The following is a 14545-nucleotide window of genomic DNA, read 5'->3' as shown; positions in this document are numbered from 1 at the left end:
CTTATATTTATGACATTCAGTTTCTTACCACTATCGGATGTCGCCAGTTTAGACCAAACCTTCCAAGCCAAGGGTTTTTTATGAATGTGTTTTATTAGAGGTTTGAAAATACAATATATATGGGAGAAATGTTGCAACATGAAGAACTAGTAAATCAAAACAGGGCAAACAGAATTGACCCCTAATATTCACTATCTCTACCTTTACAGGGTATCACAATATACTTAAACAAAGAGATAGGACACAAGACTAATAAAATACACGTGTAATACTGAGACCCTACACGTATTCCTAAATAGAAAACGCGTACTTACATCTTGAAAGAATAGATAAAAGTACAACAAAATACAAAAATATATAAATGTATTATACATCAAAATTGAAAAATTAGAAAAATTGACCCATATTTAAGCACAACTGATCATAAAAATACAGTTCAATTACTCCATTCAAACCATTCATCATAAAACATTTATACCACATACACAAACACAACATTAGAAGCAAATCACAACATCATAAAACCGTGTTCTCAACGATGTACATAATCCCGACATGTAACATGTTTCAGTTCTTATTGCCATACAATGGCTGAACTCTCTTCAGGGGAAAACAAACACTTCTTTCCTGTAGTATTAAAATTATTTCAATGTTGTGCAGTAGGGGTCCTAAGCACATCCACCAACAGATGTAGTACACAACAGCTGCAAGATATAAGGGACACAAAAACCTAAGTACTCAGTAATCACAAAACGTTAACTCAACAACATTCACCATCTATCTCAAAGCCGAGGTACATGGCCTCGAACGTGAAACAGAGGGTAAGAAAAACAGTCACCATGACCACATTTACTGAGAGTCATCACCCTCGGCGTGAAACCAGATTCACAATCTTCAAACGGAGGACTATCAATAGTCACTTTCCGGGCGACAAAACATACTATTTGTTCGCCTGACCACTTGGAATGTGGTCAAATTAATATAGAAGGTGAATGAATCACCCAAGGTAAGTAGAGCACACCATCACCCGAAGTGTACGGGAAAGAGAGACATTTTGTGAAAGAAATACTGTGGGAAATGACCAACTATACCAGAAAGGCAAGACACAACTAAACATTACCTGGCAGTATAATATCCCTGCTCAATATCCGTGATCCAACACTGAGATCACCTAAATGACAGGTAGTCGTTCACTGTCACAAACTACGTCAGGATGCAGTAGGTTCACTGGAAAAAGTGAATTCGGAGGTGTTCATAAATCTGAAAACAATGGAAACAAACCCCGTTACTATACTGCCCCCCAGAATTGGGACCTAAATCGGAGCTTCGACTCAACATTGCATGCTGGCACAATTGGAAAACCAGCCAGTGTGTTTAAGCAAACAGGGGCACGATATATCTCAGACTATTGCATATATCAAAAACAGTATCTCTTTGCTTGACCCCCGGGCGTAATGGATATCACAGGCAGGTGCGTTTAATACTACAGGAAATAAGTGTTTGTTTTCCACTGCAGAGAGTTCAGCCATTGTATGGCAATAAGAACTGAAACATGTTACATGTCAGGATTATGTACATCGTTGAGAACACATTTGTTTTATGATATTGTGATTTGCTGCTAATGTTGTGTATGTGGTATAAATGTTTTATGAAGAATGGTTTGAATGGAGTAATTAAACTGTAGTTTTATGATCAGTTGTGCTTAAATATGGGTCTATTTTTCTAATTTTTCAATTTTGATGTATAATAAATGTATATATTTTTGTATTTTGTTGTACTTTATCTATTCTTTCAAGATATAAGTACGCGTTTTCCATTTAGGAATACGTGTAGGGTCTCAGTATTACACGTGCATTTTATTAGTCTTGTGTCCTATCTCTTTGTTTAAGTATATTGTGATACCACTAAAGGTAGAGATAGTGAATATTAGGGGTCAATTCTGTTTGCCCTGTTTTGATTTACTAGTTTATGAGGCTCTGTGTGGTCTCGAAGGCTTGTTTAAGTATTTATGGTAATTGTAGAGTACCTTTCCTAGAAGTGACGATAAGATGACCACTCCCATCAGAGAAGTGTTTGGCTTATAGTGAAGATTACGTAAAGAAACTTTTAGCTTCCCTTTCAGTTTTGTCTACCATAGAAGGCAGCACTACCAGTAGCGACCAATGGGATAAATCTGTTCAATTTAGGAAGCGTTTAATACGCACTGAGTTACATGGTGCCATAATGAAAGAATATCTCAAGACTCAAACACTCCCTCAAGGTTTGATTGTAAGGAACGAACAACGTTTGTTCCTTGACAATAAAGAGTTCCAAATCAAGTGGAGTTATATCTCTAATAAATGCGGACGGGACTGGCTCGTATTAATTATAGATACGGCCAATAAAATCTCCAAAAAAATAGAAATAGACATCAATAAGATCCAGGAAGAAATAAAAAAAGATATGGATTTGGAAGCCTTCAAACCCAAACTAGAACAACATCTAAAGGGTTTGATAGACTTTAAGAATTACACTACTCTGGATAGAGTAAAGAGAATAAAGAAGGATATATCTAACTTTAGTCACGAAAAGGCCTTCCCGTATGTAGTGGAGGGACATAAATTTGGCACATATAACAAGACCCCTAACAACACCAGAAGAATCAGATTCCGGGACACATCGTATAACTCGAGTGATGAAAGCACCACAGGTGACGGTGGAGAAAATCACCCGAATATGACTCGAGGTAGAGGCCACAGACGTGCCAACCGTCAGAGACGACAAACGCCTTTTTTAGGGCAAGGCCCGAACCGAGGAAATTGGGACAACCAGGTTCGTACACGGAGCATGTCAAGAAATCAATGGTAAGGAATCTTTCCACCTATATTTTAACCACTGCAGAAGAAGTTATTCTGAACAAAGGGCTGAACTATGCGATTACCAAAAGACATGATCCTTTTGAATTCAGGACTGAGTTTTATGCTTTCATGCGTAAAGTCCGATTGAATTAATTTTTTAAAGATGGTAATGAATATGTTAACAACCCGAGTGGTTTACGTAATCCTTCCACGTTTTGTGCCCTAAAAATCTGCCCTTTGAATCTGGCAAGACACTTCTTATTTGCTTAGATATCCAGTCGCTGTACACCATGATTCCGCAGCGAGCGACTTTGGAAGTGATACAGGAAATCCTCTTGAGTAGAGAGGACGGACATCCAGTCAGTAACAGTTTTATCATGTGGTGCACAGAATTTGCCTTAAAGAATTGTTTCCAGTTTCAAGGTTCCTTTTATCAACAAACAGAGGGCACGGCAATGGGTGCAGCAATGGCCCCTAATCTAGCCAATTTGTAGGTTTAGTTTTTTTAAAAGAGCGTGATCTACTCCACTGATAACCCTTACCTACGGTTTGTGAGATGGTGGCTGAGGAATATAGATGACATTTGCATTGTTTGGGATGGATCTATGTGCCAAGCTAATGAATTTATCATCTGGCTCAACCTACAAAACAGGTTTTTGAAATTTACTGGTACCATACAGGAATATCAAATTGACTTTTTGGACATTACCATTTTTCACCACTTGGGGGTCCTTAAAGTTAAACCCTACAGCAAAGAGACTGACAAAAATGCACTGTTGCATTACAATAGCCATCATGCAAACCATTTGAAATCTAATTTGCCTTACGGACAGTTTCTTAGGCTTGAACGTAACAGTAGCCTTAAGGAAGACTTTGTTTCAAGCGCCTATACTTTGTCTCGTAAACTGTTGGATAAGGGCTACCCAGCCAAACTAGTAAAGACCTCCTCCAAAAGGGCTTATAATAAAAATAGGGAGGCAATTCTGGAAAAAAACAATAAAGAACGAAGAAAAGTGGGTACTGTATTTGTCAACACCTTCTCTAATTTGTCGTATAAAATAAAGAATGTCATTGGCAAAACATGGAAAAAAGTCTACAATAATAAAGAAACACCTCCTCCTTTAGTAGCTTTCAAAAAGAGCCAGAATGTAAGAAATATACTAATCAGTAATGATGTCACTATCAAACCTTCCGTGCCGTGAAACAAACCATCTTGCGGGGTCTTCCCCCTGTCTTGGGCCATTTCCCCTGTGGTCATTGTGTTATGTGCAAGTTCACCAAAACTACCAAGTCTGTTCAGATTAATCCAGACTTGCTTTGGACAATAAGTAGCATGACCAACTGCAACACACAGAATGTGATCTATATGATTACATGTCCGTGTGGCCTTCATTATATCGGCAAAACAAATAGGAAATGCGGTACCAGATTTATTGAACATCATAGTTGCATTAAAAACAAGGTTCTTACAGCACCTATGGTTAAGCACTTTGTAGACATGAAACATGACTATACCAATTTTGAATGGGTGATCCTGAAGAAAGTTGATGGCATTAACAAAGAGGTAAATGACCAAAAATTACTGAATTTTGAACAAAAAGTAATATTTAAATTGCAAAGTCATGTGGTGGGTCTAAATGAGAATGTGGCTTGGCACCAAGTTCACCTATGAGATATCTGTTGGATTTGTGACATTTGACCAATTATGAAAAACGTATGTGCTGGCTCTATTGTCTATGAATCAGAATTGGGGTACGGCAAGCTCCAAAGAAACATATATAAATTCAGAGGAAACATGTAAGAATTTGTATGAAGTTGTTGTTGTGCACTCGCTGTGTATTAGAACCGTATGTGCCCTCCTATGGAAGTTTAACTGTATTCAAATAAGTACTGTGGATCACAAAATTTATGCCGTTGCAAAAATTCAGAGTTTGTGCCATTAGGAATTCTAAATGTTCAAAATGATGTTCTACACGTGATAGACTTGTTTTTGCAGCAAGCCTTGGTTCATTCAATCTTGTGCACCATAGGGAGTCTGTCCTATTCCTCCAATATGGCGCTATACATACATGCATGCGCATATATATAGGGCTCCTTTTTGAAGTCCTTCTTTACTTTCCCTGGTTCCTACGTAGAATACGGAAGTATGTGCTTTAGCTCCATCGGCATTGCTGAGACGTGGACGCGGCCCTATCTAGGTCGGGCATAGGTGTTTTTGAAGTAGGTGTTAAGTAAGTTTGAATTTGTACGCTGGTCTGTTTTACTGCTTCTACTTACGCAGCGAGTGTTCGCCGTAATGCCTGACGCACCTGCCTGTGATACCCATTACGCCCGGGGGTCATGCTAAGAGATACTGTTTTTGATATATGCAATAGTCTGAGATATATCGTGCCCCCGTTTGCTTCAACACGCTGGCTGGTTTTCCAATTGTGCCAGCATGCAATGTTGTGTCGAAGCTCCAATTTAGGTCCCAATTTTGGGGAGCAGTATAGTAACGGGGTTTGTTTCCATTGTTTTCAGATTTATGAACACCTCCGAATTAACTTTTTCCAGTGAACCTACTGCATCCTGACGTAGTTTGTGACAGTGAACGACTACCTGTCATTTAGGTGATCTCAGTGTTGGATCACGGATATAGAGCAGGGATATTATACTGCCAGGTAATGTTTAGTTGTGTCTTGCCTTTCTGGTATAGTTGGTAATTTCCCACAGTATTTCTTTCACAAAATGTCTCTCTTTCCCGTACACTTCGGGTGATGGTGTGCTCTACTTACCTTAGGTGATTCATTCACCTTCTATATTAATTTGACCATATTCCAAGTGGTCAGGCGGACAAATAGTAGGTTTTGTCGCCCCGGAAAGTGACTATTGATAGTCCTCCGTTTCAAGATTATGAATCTGGTTTCACGCCGAGGGTTATTGTTTAGACTCTCGGTAAATGTGGTCATGGTGACTGTTTTTCTTACCCTCTGTTTCACGTTCGAGGCCATGTACCTCGGCTTTGATAGAGATGGTGAATGTTGTTGAGTTAACGTTTTGTGATTACTGAGTACTTAGGTTTTTGTGTCCCTTATATCTTGCAGCTGGTGTGTACTACATCTGTTGGTGGATGTGCTTAGCGCCCCTACTGCACAACATTGAAAGAATTTTAATACTACAGGAAAAAAGTGTTCGTTTTCCCCTGAAGAGAGTTCAGCCATTGTATGGCAATAAGAACTGAAACATGTTACATGTCGGGATTATGTGCATCGTTGAGAACACATTTGTTTTATGATATTGTGATTTGCTGCTAATGTTGTGTTTGTGTATGAGGTATAAAGTTTTTATGAAGAATGGTTTGAATGGAGTAATTGAACTGTACTTTTATGATCAGTTGTTGTGCTTAAATATGGGTCTATGTTTCTAATTTTTCGAATTTTTCAATTTTGATGTATAATAAATGTATATATTTTTGTATTTTGTTGTACTTTTATCTATTCTTTCAAGATATAAGTACGCGTTTTCTATTTAGGAATACGTGTAGGGTCTCAGTATTACACGTGTATTTTATTAGTCTTGTGTCCCATCTCTTTGTTTAAGTATATAATGCAACATGAAGAACAACTTGTTTCATTGGGAGTGCGAAAGCAGGGTTGTCTTCTTAACAGGGATGTCACACTATTTGCAGGCGGAGTAAGTGGAGAGGGCATGACTGCTTGAAGAGCACACAAATACTTCAATAAAAGGCCAATGTGGATGCTGCATTACAAAGGTGCTTCAACTATTTTTCCCAGTAATTCCCTGTGTCACACTAGTGCATGTCTGGCATCATGGCTGTCCTGCACCCCACATGGTGTACAGACTGATGCAACTGGCCAGCAGAATAGGCAGAAGCTGCAGCACTCTCCAGAGAGAGTATGTGGAATTACCTGTGCATTCCTGTTGACCTACCTTCTGAAATTGGTTGTATTTCTAGACCTGCTTTGGATTTTTGTAGCTTGCTATTTTACCTTCATACACCGGACCTGGCTCTCCTACTTGACTTCCCTTTGGACTTGGACTCAGGATCTATTGCCTCCACATTGCCGACAATGATCTGGCCTTGAATGCCTCCTGCTGACATGTTGGCCTAGATAATCCTTGTACTTTTGCTCCTTGCTGAGTCTCAAGCTCGTCTAACTTGTGCCCACAAAGTCAAGTGCTCAAGGAATCACAGGCCTGCATTAACCCTCCCCTTCTCTCTATTACATGCCTGGGCCCTCCTACGGTTCCTTGTACTGAAGATTCTCAGCAACCTGTTCTCCTATTCAGTTCCACTCCTGAAGCCATCGTGGTATACAGAGGCAGTTCCAAACTCCAAAGCACCTAAAAGAAAACCATCTTCTCACCTTTCCTCCCTGGACCAAAACTACTAGTTTCAACTCCTGTATTCTCCCTCATATGTTGTCTGACAGCTCCCGTTAAATTATTCCTACTATTTTGTTGCGTCCTCTTGCATCAGACCAGGAAGTCTTCATACAACCTATATATTCAGGCTTCTATGATGGGGGTTGGATTACTACCTAGTTCTCTAGTTCATGGTTTATCACATTAAGGTAGTTGCAGCATACTATTCTAGCATAGAAGACACAACATCCACAATTCCAGAATATGTACCATTTAATTTCTGTATTTTCCTTCCTACATCCTGGCAGTACGGTTGTGTTCCACTTCTGACCTTGTCCCTGGTCTTCTAGTCAACCAGGCCTCGCTGTCCAGCAGGCTTGGTACTCATGGTGGGTGAGGTGTGAAGGGCATAACAAACGTGTCCCTCTGACTCACCCAATAGCTGCTATTGACAAAGGGCAGAGTTTATTCTCATGAACCTTTCCGACTCTTTTCCACTTACCTTGTCTGTCACTGTGGCAGCATTGGAAGCACTGACCGTCATAGACACGATGGCTCTAGTGATTCCAACCACAACTACAACAAACACCTGGAAAGACAAGCAGAAGAGGCCCGCTGTTTAAACCCCACTCAGAATGCCACTTTACAATAGTTGTGTAAACTCATGATTAATATGGACATCATATCTTGATGGAAACCAGATCAAAACTTGAATTAAAAAGCAAAGTGAGGCAGTTAGTGCATCAGATGAGTCATTGTATCTGTATACACCCGAGAAAGGGGAAGATTTATTTTACATTGCAATTGGTGTTGCACTCCCATGTATTAACATTTCATGGAATGTCTTTAGCTAGCCATCAACCAGGAAATTCTTAGACATCGTCATCTAGTCCAAAGTATGAATCCACAGAAACTGGCCATTTACTGAGGATGGTTAGGTCACCAATCCACATAGAAGCTAGGATATTTGAGATGTTGTGTGACAGGGGGAATAAGTGTGTGTTTTATTTCTGCATCATGGGAAAATAATTTAAAACCAATGATCATCAAAAATAGTGATATCCAAAGAGGATTCAAGATCAGTAATGTAACCCTGCGCTGCATATGATAATTGCTTTCCAAGTGATGTACCATGCACCATGTGAGCAGTTAGACAGTCATACAGTCAAGTTCCAATATGTTCTATAGGAATGTAGGATTTCTGTAGTGCAAAATAAAGCCTGAGGCTGCCCAATTTGCAATATGAGGTCATACTGTTGGCACAGGAGCTCACAAAGATAGACAAACAGTAATGCTGTCCCTTATCCTAGTGGTACCAGAAACACACTGTAGGTGATCTTTTCATGCAGCACCATATCCCTGAAATTAAGTTTTTATTCATAGACTCTGGCAGCTAAACTCACGGGGACCTGGCCTCCCTGCATCCAGAAATATTGGACACTGCTCATACTTACCAAAATGTAGAATGTTGTAAAGATAGGGCTGGAATTGGCTCGGATTTTCGCCCTTGCAGAGGGCAATTTCCAGAGCAGGAACGCAAAGAAGAGCACATTAGGAATCAGAAGCACGAGGTCCCAGTATCTTACTCTGCAAAAGACAAAATATTTTCAATTGTTCAACACCAACAGCTTTCTCTCACAAACTAACAGCAGCATTTTATTTGCGAATGACCTTCTATAAACTCTGTAAGGGCAAGCGTCTTATCGCTCATGAGAGCAAACGCAGGAAAGGAGAGTGGAAGGAGCCCAGGATAAAGCACACATTCCAAACTAATCCTACAGTGAAGTAATCCCTGTGGAAGCGGATTGCAAGTGGCTGCAGGTTATCAGGGGCACAAATGGAAGAGAATGTTATGTCATTTCATTAGCAAAAAGAGTGTTGCGTTGCAAGCGTACTTGCAACATAAAGCAGAACTTGCTACCATTGGGCTCTTATTTTGTCCCGATCTCTATTTGGAAGCAAAGCGTTCAAAGGATTTTGCAGATGCAGAGTACAAGACATATGGTCAGCCCGTGCCCTACCACCCATTTTGGAACCAGATCTTTGTCATCACTTCTCTGTGGCTTCTTAGCCCATTCAAGCGTTACTGTTCCTCAAACATCTTATACCATTACTTCCTTCCCAGAGGTCTTCCCTTCGCGTTCTTTATAGTTAGTAGTTTTTCTGTAACACTTACTGCCATAGGTATGCCATTACATATCACTGTAAATAACGGTTACTATAAATTAACTCAATGGCACTCATTGTATATACCATTGAAAGTCTGAGTGGGACGTACTAGACTCTGAACATAAACATGCAGTTGGCACACAGATCTCTAGAGATCTACATATCGCGAGTACCTGGCCCAATGAGAAAGCCACATAACCTACAGTTACAGTGTGGCACTTCGCTCGCTCTCAGGCTTCTATAAGTGTCCGTAGCGCACAAGCACAGAAAAACCTGAAGTCCATGGAGCAGCAGCAGGAGCAGCCACCATCAGGTAATGATGTTGCCTCACTTACCTTGCGTATTTCCGCCATAGTGGCACTTCCACAGCTATGGGACGGGCCCCTCAACAGTGGATGAAGCAGGGAGTCACCAGTGGGATTTAGAGCTGCCTTCCTGGTCACATTGGCATAAGTAGGAGTTCTTGGAGTAAAGGAGAAGTAGCTGTGGTAAGCCAGAATCAGCCAGAATCAGAATACTGACAAGGTGGTGTTTTCTTTATTTGTTTGTTCAAAACCTACATTGTCCCTTTGTTTTTTGGTCCTACTCTCAAAGAAAAGATTCTAAAATAGTGCTTGCCAGGACCTTCTACAAAATAATCAAATTCTGCCACCCAGAAACCTAATCTAGCCCGATTCTTGTCCAAACCATGTAAACTAAAAAGAGCCCAACTTTAACAAAGGTACAAGCCTTTGCCTAAACAAAAGAGTGGTGGCTGGTTTCCGACGCCACCGTGATGTGTCGATCAGAAATATGTTTCTTGTCCTGTTGCACAGTTCAAGTAAAGGCACCAAATGTCTCTCCCAGCTTCCCGGTTGTGTATCAGTCTTTGGTTAGCTTCTCCCTCCCAGGTTTGGCAGGCCCATTGTCTCAGTCCTGGTACATCTTCCACCCTTGAGAAGCCTGTGGTTCTCAAGTCCACACCAGCTACTGTTCTTGGACTCGTTCACAAGGGAATCTCGTGGTGTTTTCTCCACTCGGCTACCTCCCTGGTGTCTCGGTTCTCAAACCCTGCCTTGGAGTCTCGGTTCTCAAACCCCGCCTTGGAGTCTCGGTTCTCAAACCCTGCCTTAGAGTCTCGGTTCTCACATCCCGCTTTGGGGGCCGACTGCACTCAACCCCACCTTGGGGCGAGGGGAGCTGATTTTGGCCTCATTCTCACCCTTGGGGGCTCGGTTGCTCTCACACCGAGTACTGGGGGCCTGGTTGCTCTCACACCCAGTCTTGGGGGCCTGGTTGCTCTCACACCCAGTCTCGGGGTCTGGTTGCTCTCTAGTTTGGTCTTTCTGCCCTCCGCCCAGCTACCTAGAGTGACCGTGTACCTTCTGTCTCTATGCGGTTCTCCTCCGGGCAGGCATTCCTGTAGGCAGACGAGATTTCTTCATTCTAGGTTCTCCAGGTATTCCGTGTCTGATAGAGTTGCTGCTCACGTCCCGCTGTATGCTGTCTTCTTGCAGGGCTTCGGTGTCCGTTCTGTGTTGCCCCGCTCATACGCTGCTCTGGCGTTCTGAACTGCATGAGACTCTCGTGGCCCAGGCATCTACGATCCTACCACAGGCAAGATTGCAAACATTCGATGGGCTTGGCCATGGGTTGACCCGCCACGACGGACGCTTGCTTGCTTCTCTCTGCCACACCTCCCAGTAGGTGGTCTAGTCTCCACTGCAGCTATGCATGGTTCCCTCTTCTCTAGGTCCAACGCTGAATGGGTGTTTATCCTCCATGCAATGAGGAGGCAGGCTTCTCTCCCCTTCTCCTTTCAGAGTTGAGGACAGTGCCTGAAAGTGGTCAGAAACCATACCAGCCATTTGTGTAGGAAATGGTAAGTCTGTATACAGTTTATCTCCCATATAACCCACAAAGCTATTCGATTCAAGAGACAATGGAAGACAACACGTATTACAGTTTAGGGATTGCCTGTCCTCTACAGGGTTGGTGGGGCTCACCCACACGGGGATCCTGCTTGCATTTTCCCCCAAGAGGGTGTGCAGCTTATCGCGCTCAGCTCCTTAGTCCCCAAGAGTGTGGCTCTGTGTGCCAATTCCCTCTACCTTCGAGACCCCCCAGCAAATGTTCTGGATTTTGAGGACTTGATTTTTTTTACCTGGAGAGAGTGAGACCCTTTTTCCCCACTCTTGCATGTATTTTAATATGATTTTTGTACACAGTTTCTTTTGGTTGTGGAGTCTGACAAACACTATTCTCAAAATGGCTCGATCCACAGTTGGGGGTTCACAACGTCTTACTCCATGGAGAAGTACTTATATTATACAAAAAGAAGTTTAACAATTCGTTGCTATCTGAAAGGATATCCTAACTAGCAAACAATAACATACCATATTATTTCATTAACATATACTTAAACTGTATTACTCACATAGTGAAAATTCTCAAAAACAATCATAAAAAATTATCATATCACATAAAACAATTACAAAAGTAAAAAAGCAACACAAGTATATCTGTATAAGTGGATCCTAATGGTACGATTTTTCTAAGGTCAATAACAGTGTCAACAATTCACACTCAGATCCTTAAGCCACAGAAGAATCTGGCTGTTTCATATTCTTTGATGTATTCAATAGGAGTCTGGCAAACGCCATAGCCATCATCTTTTACATTGTGTCACACAGCACCTTTAGTGCAGTGACACAGGGAAGTCTCTTAGATTTCCCAAGGTTGAAATACCTTCTCTGGGATAAGGAACAAGTTACTTACCTGTAACTGTTGTTCTCCAGCATCGGTCTGCCATGGATTCACATGCTCATGAATATTCCCCGTCAGGCTGGGAATCCTCGGTAAATAAGAAATCAGTTTCCGTTTCGTTTCTAAACTGTCTTTTTACTAATAACCAATCACTGGTCTCTGGGTCATACTGCCCCCCCCAGCCAATGACTGCTCTCTACCAAAGTCCCTCCTCTGGCAGCCATCTTCAGATTTTTACCGCATGTTCAAGTGTTGGGAGTCCTCGTGCTTAGCTCTCGAGCTTTTATTGCGTGTTGCGTTTTTTCAAAGAGTTTACTGTACTTTTCCGGTCAATTTGAGCCACAAGCTCCGCCGATTCATCTTCTGATTATTGGGGACCCGTTTGAAATTTCTATGCCCCTCAAGGGCGATTTTTCGTCGAATTTCACTTCTTGAAGGATTCCGGAAGATCTTTGAGGCCTACCCCGCGTGGCCATGGCTCAAGAGAAAGGAGACTCCACGCCCGTTGGATCCAAGCTGTTTAGGATCCGCCCAGGATGTGGACTACAGAACGTCTTAAAGGAAGATGAGCACTCCCGGTGCCTCTACTGCCTGCAGTACCACAAGTTGCTTGTGGAGGAGGATGGTGCCTTCTGCAAGAACATGTCCATCCGGACCATGAAGGACCGTCTTAAATGGCTCGCTGACTGGCTGGAGGCAAAGAGGCCGGCAGCAGGTGCGAAGAAGTAGTCTGAGCGGTCTTCTTAGACCTTTGAGGGCGCTCCGGCGATGGGGCCCAACAGAAAGCAAAGCACCGTGAGTCCGTGGGCACTGGGAGCGCTGTTGGTTCGGACTCCTTGGCTGCCAGCCCGGGCGCAATGTCACTGACGCCGTCAACCACGAGCCAACACTCCGGCTCAGTGAAAAGGAAGTCGGAGAACCCGGGTAAGCTTTGGGAGAAGCCCCGGTCGATCCCGATGGAGAAAGCCAAGGGGGAGCGAGGCAGTGACCCTCCCCCCACGGTGAAGGCCTCCGACGCGCCCAAGGTCATGAAGGCCCAGATTCACCCGGCTAAGGCCTGGATTGAGGGAGTCGTGGCGTCCCTGGCGAAGCCCGCAGAGGCGACCGCCTCCAGGCCTAGAGTTTCCCTACCATCCTGGAGGGAATCGTCTTTCCAACCGATCGAAAAGACACACGTGAAGCCCCGGGCCGAGAAGGATGAGGAGTCAGGGGGGGGGGGGCAGTAGTCCTGGCGGACTCATACCTCCTCCGAGGACGAGCTGTCTGTCATCAAGGCAGTCCTGGACAAGAGGTTCGACAAGGCTAGGGCCTGCGGGAAGGATCCCGACGAGGATGACATGGAGAGCGAGGTTAGAGCCAGCGAAGAACGGCAGGTTGACAAGGAACCGGAGGAGCCTCTGCTGACGCTCCCGTCGCAGCCGATGCCACCACCGGTGGACAGGTCGGAAGACATCTTGCTGGCACTGCACACCCTGTGCACATAGATAAGGACAAAGTTGCCCTTACCGCCGGCGGACGATCCAGCAGCGCCTGGACCTTCAGGGAGCCCTCCAGCCAAGCGGAGGCGAGTCCATCCACCCCCACCTTTCGATCCTTCACCTCCATCCGTTCTGCCGAGGGATGAGACGGAGACTGAGACGACTGGGACGGACGACGGCCAAGATGACAGAACAGATCTCCCATCGCCCCCTGCCCGGGCTTCCCCTCCCGACGAAATTGGCTCGTTTCACGCCATGATCCCCAGGGCCTCTGAGCTTTTCCAGCTATGCCCCGAAGAGCAGAAGAAGGAGGGATTCCTTTATCAATGATGGGAGGCCAAGAGGAAGACATCAGTCATGAGCATGTGAATCCATGCCAGACCCCATGCTGGAGAAACTACTGTTTCGCAGAGCAGTAAAGTGAAATTGACTTTACTTACATTCGTAACTATTCTAGACCCAGCACACTATCTTACAATAGGGTGCTGGAGGGGTAACCTAGTATCCCCTTTGTCTAGCTTCTCATGTAACATTTTTATGTTCCTCTTTCCTCACTGAATGGCTTGTGGCAGTGGTTTCGTTATTACTACCGTGGTGTGCATTTACCGCAGGATGCGTTCACAGCAGCAGTAAAGCACCCCAGGGTGCCATTTTTGTCAAAATGGCCCCAGTCTTCTTTTTTCGCCATTTCTTTGTGGAAAGGTCCTTCTTGAGATTTACTCTGCGCGCCAAACCAGGTTTGGCCCCTTTGTTCATTTTGTTTTTGGCGGGATTCACAAGTGAAGCCCGCCTCTGGCTCCAGGGTGTCTGGGGTAGACAAGAAGTGAGGGACGTCTCAGAAACTCCCTGTGCTCATTCTCCTGGGAGATCCAAATGCCCTCCGATGAGTGGCTGGCTGACTGTCCGGCAAGGACAGCCACCCTGCTGGGTAAGTGACAGCTAGGCTGGAAC

General features: G+C 43.7%; 1 protein-coding gene across 5 annotated transcripts in view; it reads right to left on the bottom strand.

The window, feature by feature from the left end:
* TPRA1 (transmembrane protein adipocyte associated 1) overlaps positions 1 to 14545 on the bottom strand; it is a 510038-nt gene that overhangs the window by 214085 nt on the left and 281408 nt on the right. For all 5 annotated transcript variants that reach the window (XR_011301886.1, XR_011301887.1, XM_069643376.1 and 2 more), the window contains exons 4-5: positions 8657 to 8789; positions 7705 to 7791 (exon numbers count right to left, since the gene is read on the bottom strand). Coding sequence is in view for 3 of the 5 variants with exons in the window: in XM_069643376.1 (XP_069499477.1) it covers positions 7705 to 7791; positions 8657 to 8789 (220 nt within the window). In the remaining 2 variants the exon portion in view is untranslated. The remainder of the gene's footprint in view (positions 1 to 7704; positions 7792 to 8656; positions 8790 to 14545) is intronic.

Source organism: Ambystoma mexicanum, chromosome 2p (assembly GCF_040938575.1).
Source record: "Ambystoma mexicanum isolate Mex_15411 chromosome 2p, UKY_AmexF1_1, whole genome shotgun sequence".
Classification (NCBI taxonomy): Eukaryota; Metazoa; Chordata; class Amphibia; order Caudata; family Ambystomatidae; genus Ambystoma; species Ambystoma mexicanum.
This window is presented reverse-complemented; position numbering and strand designations above follow the sequence as displayed.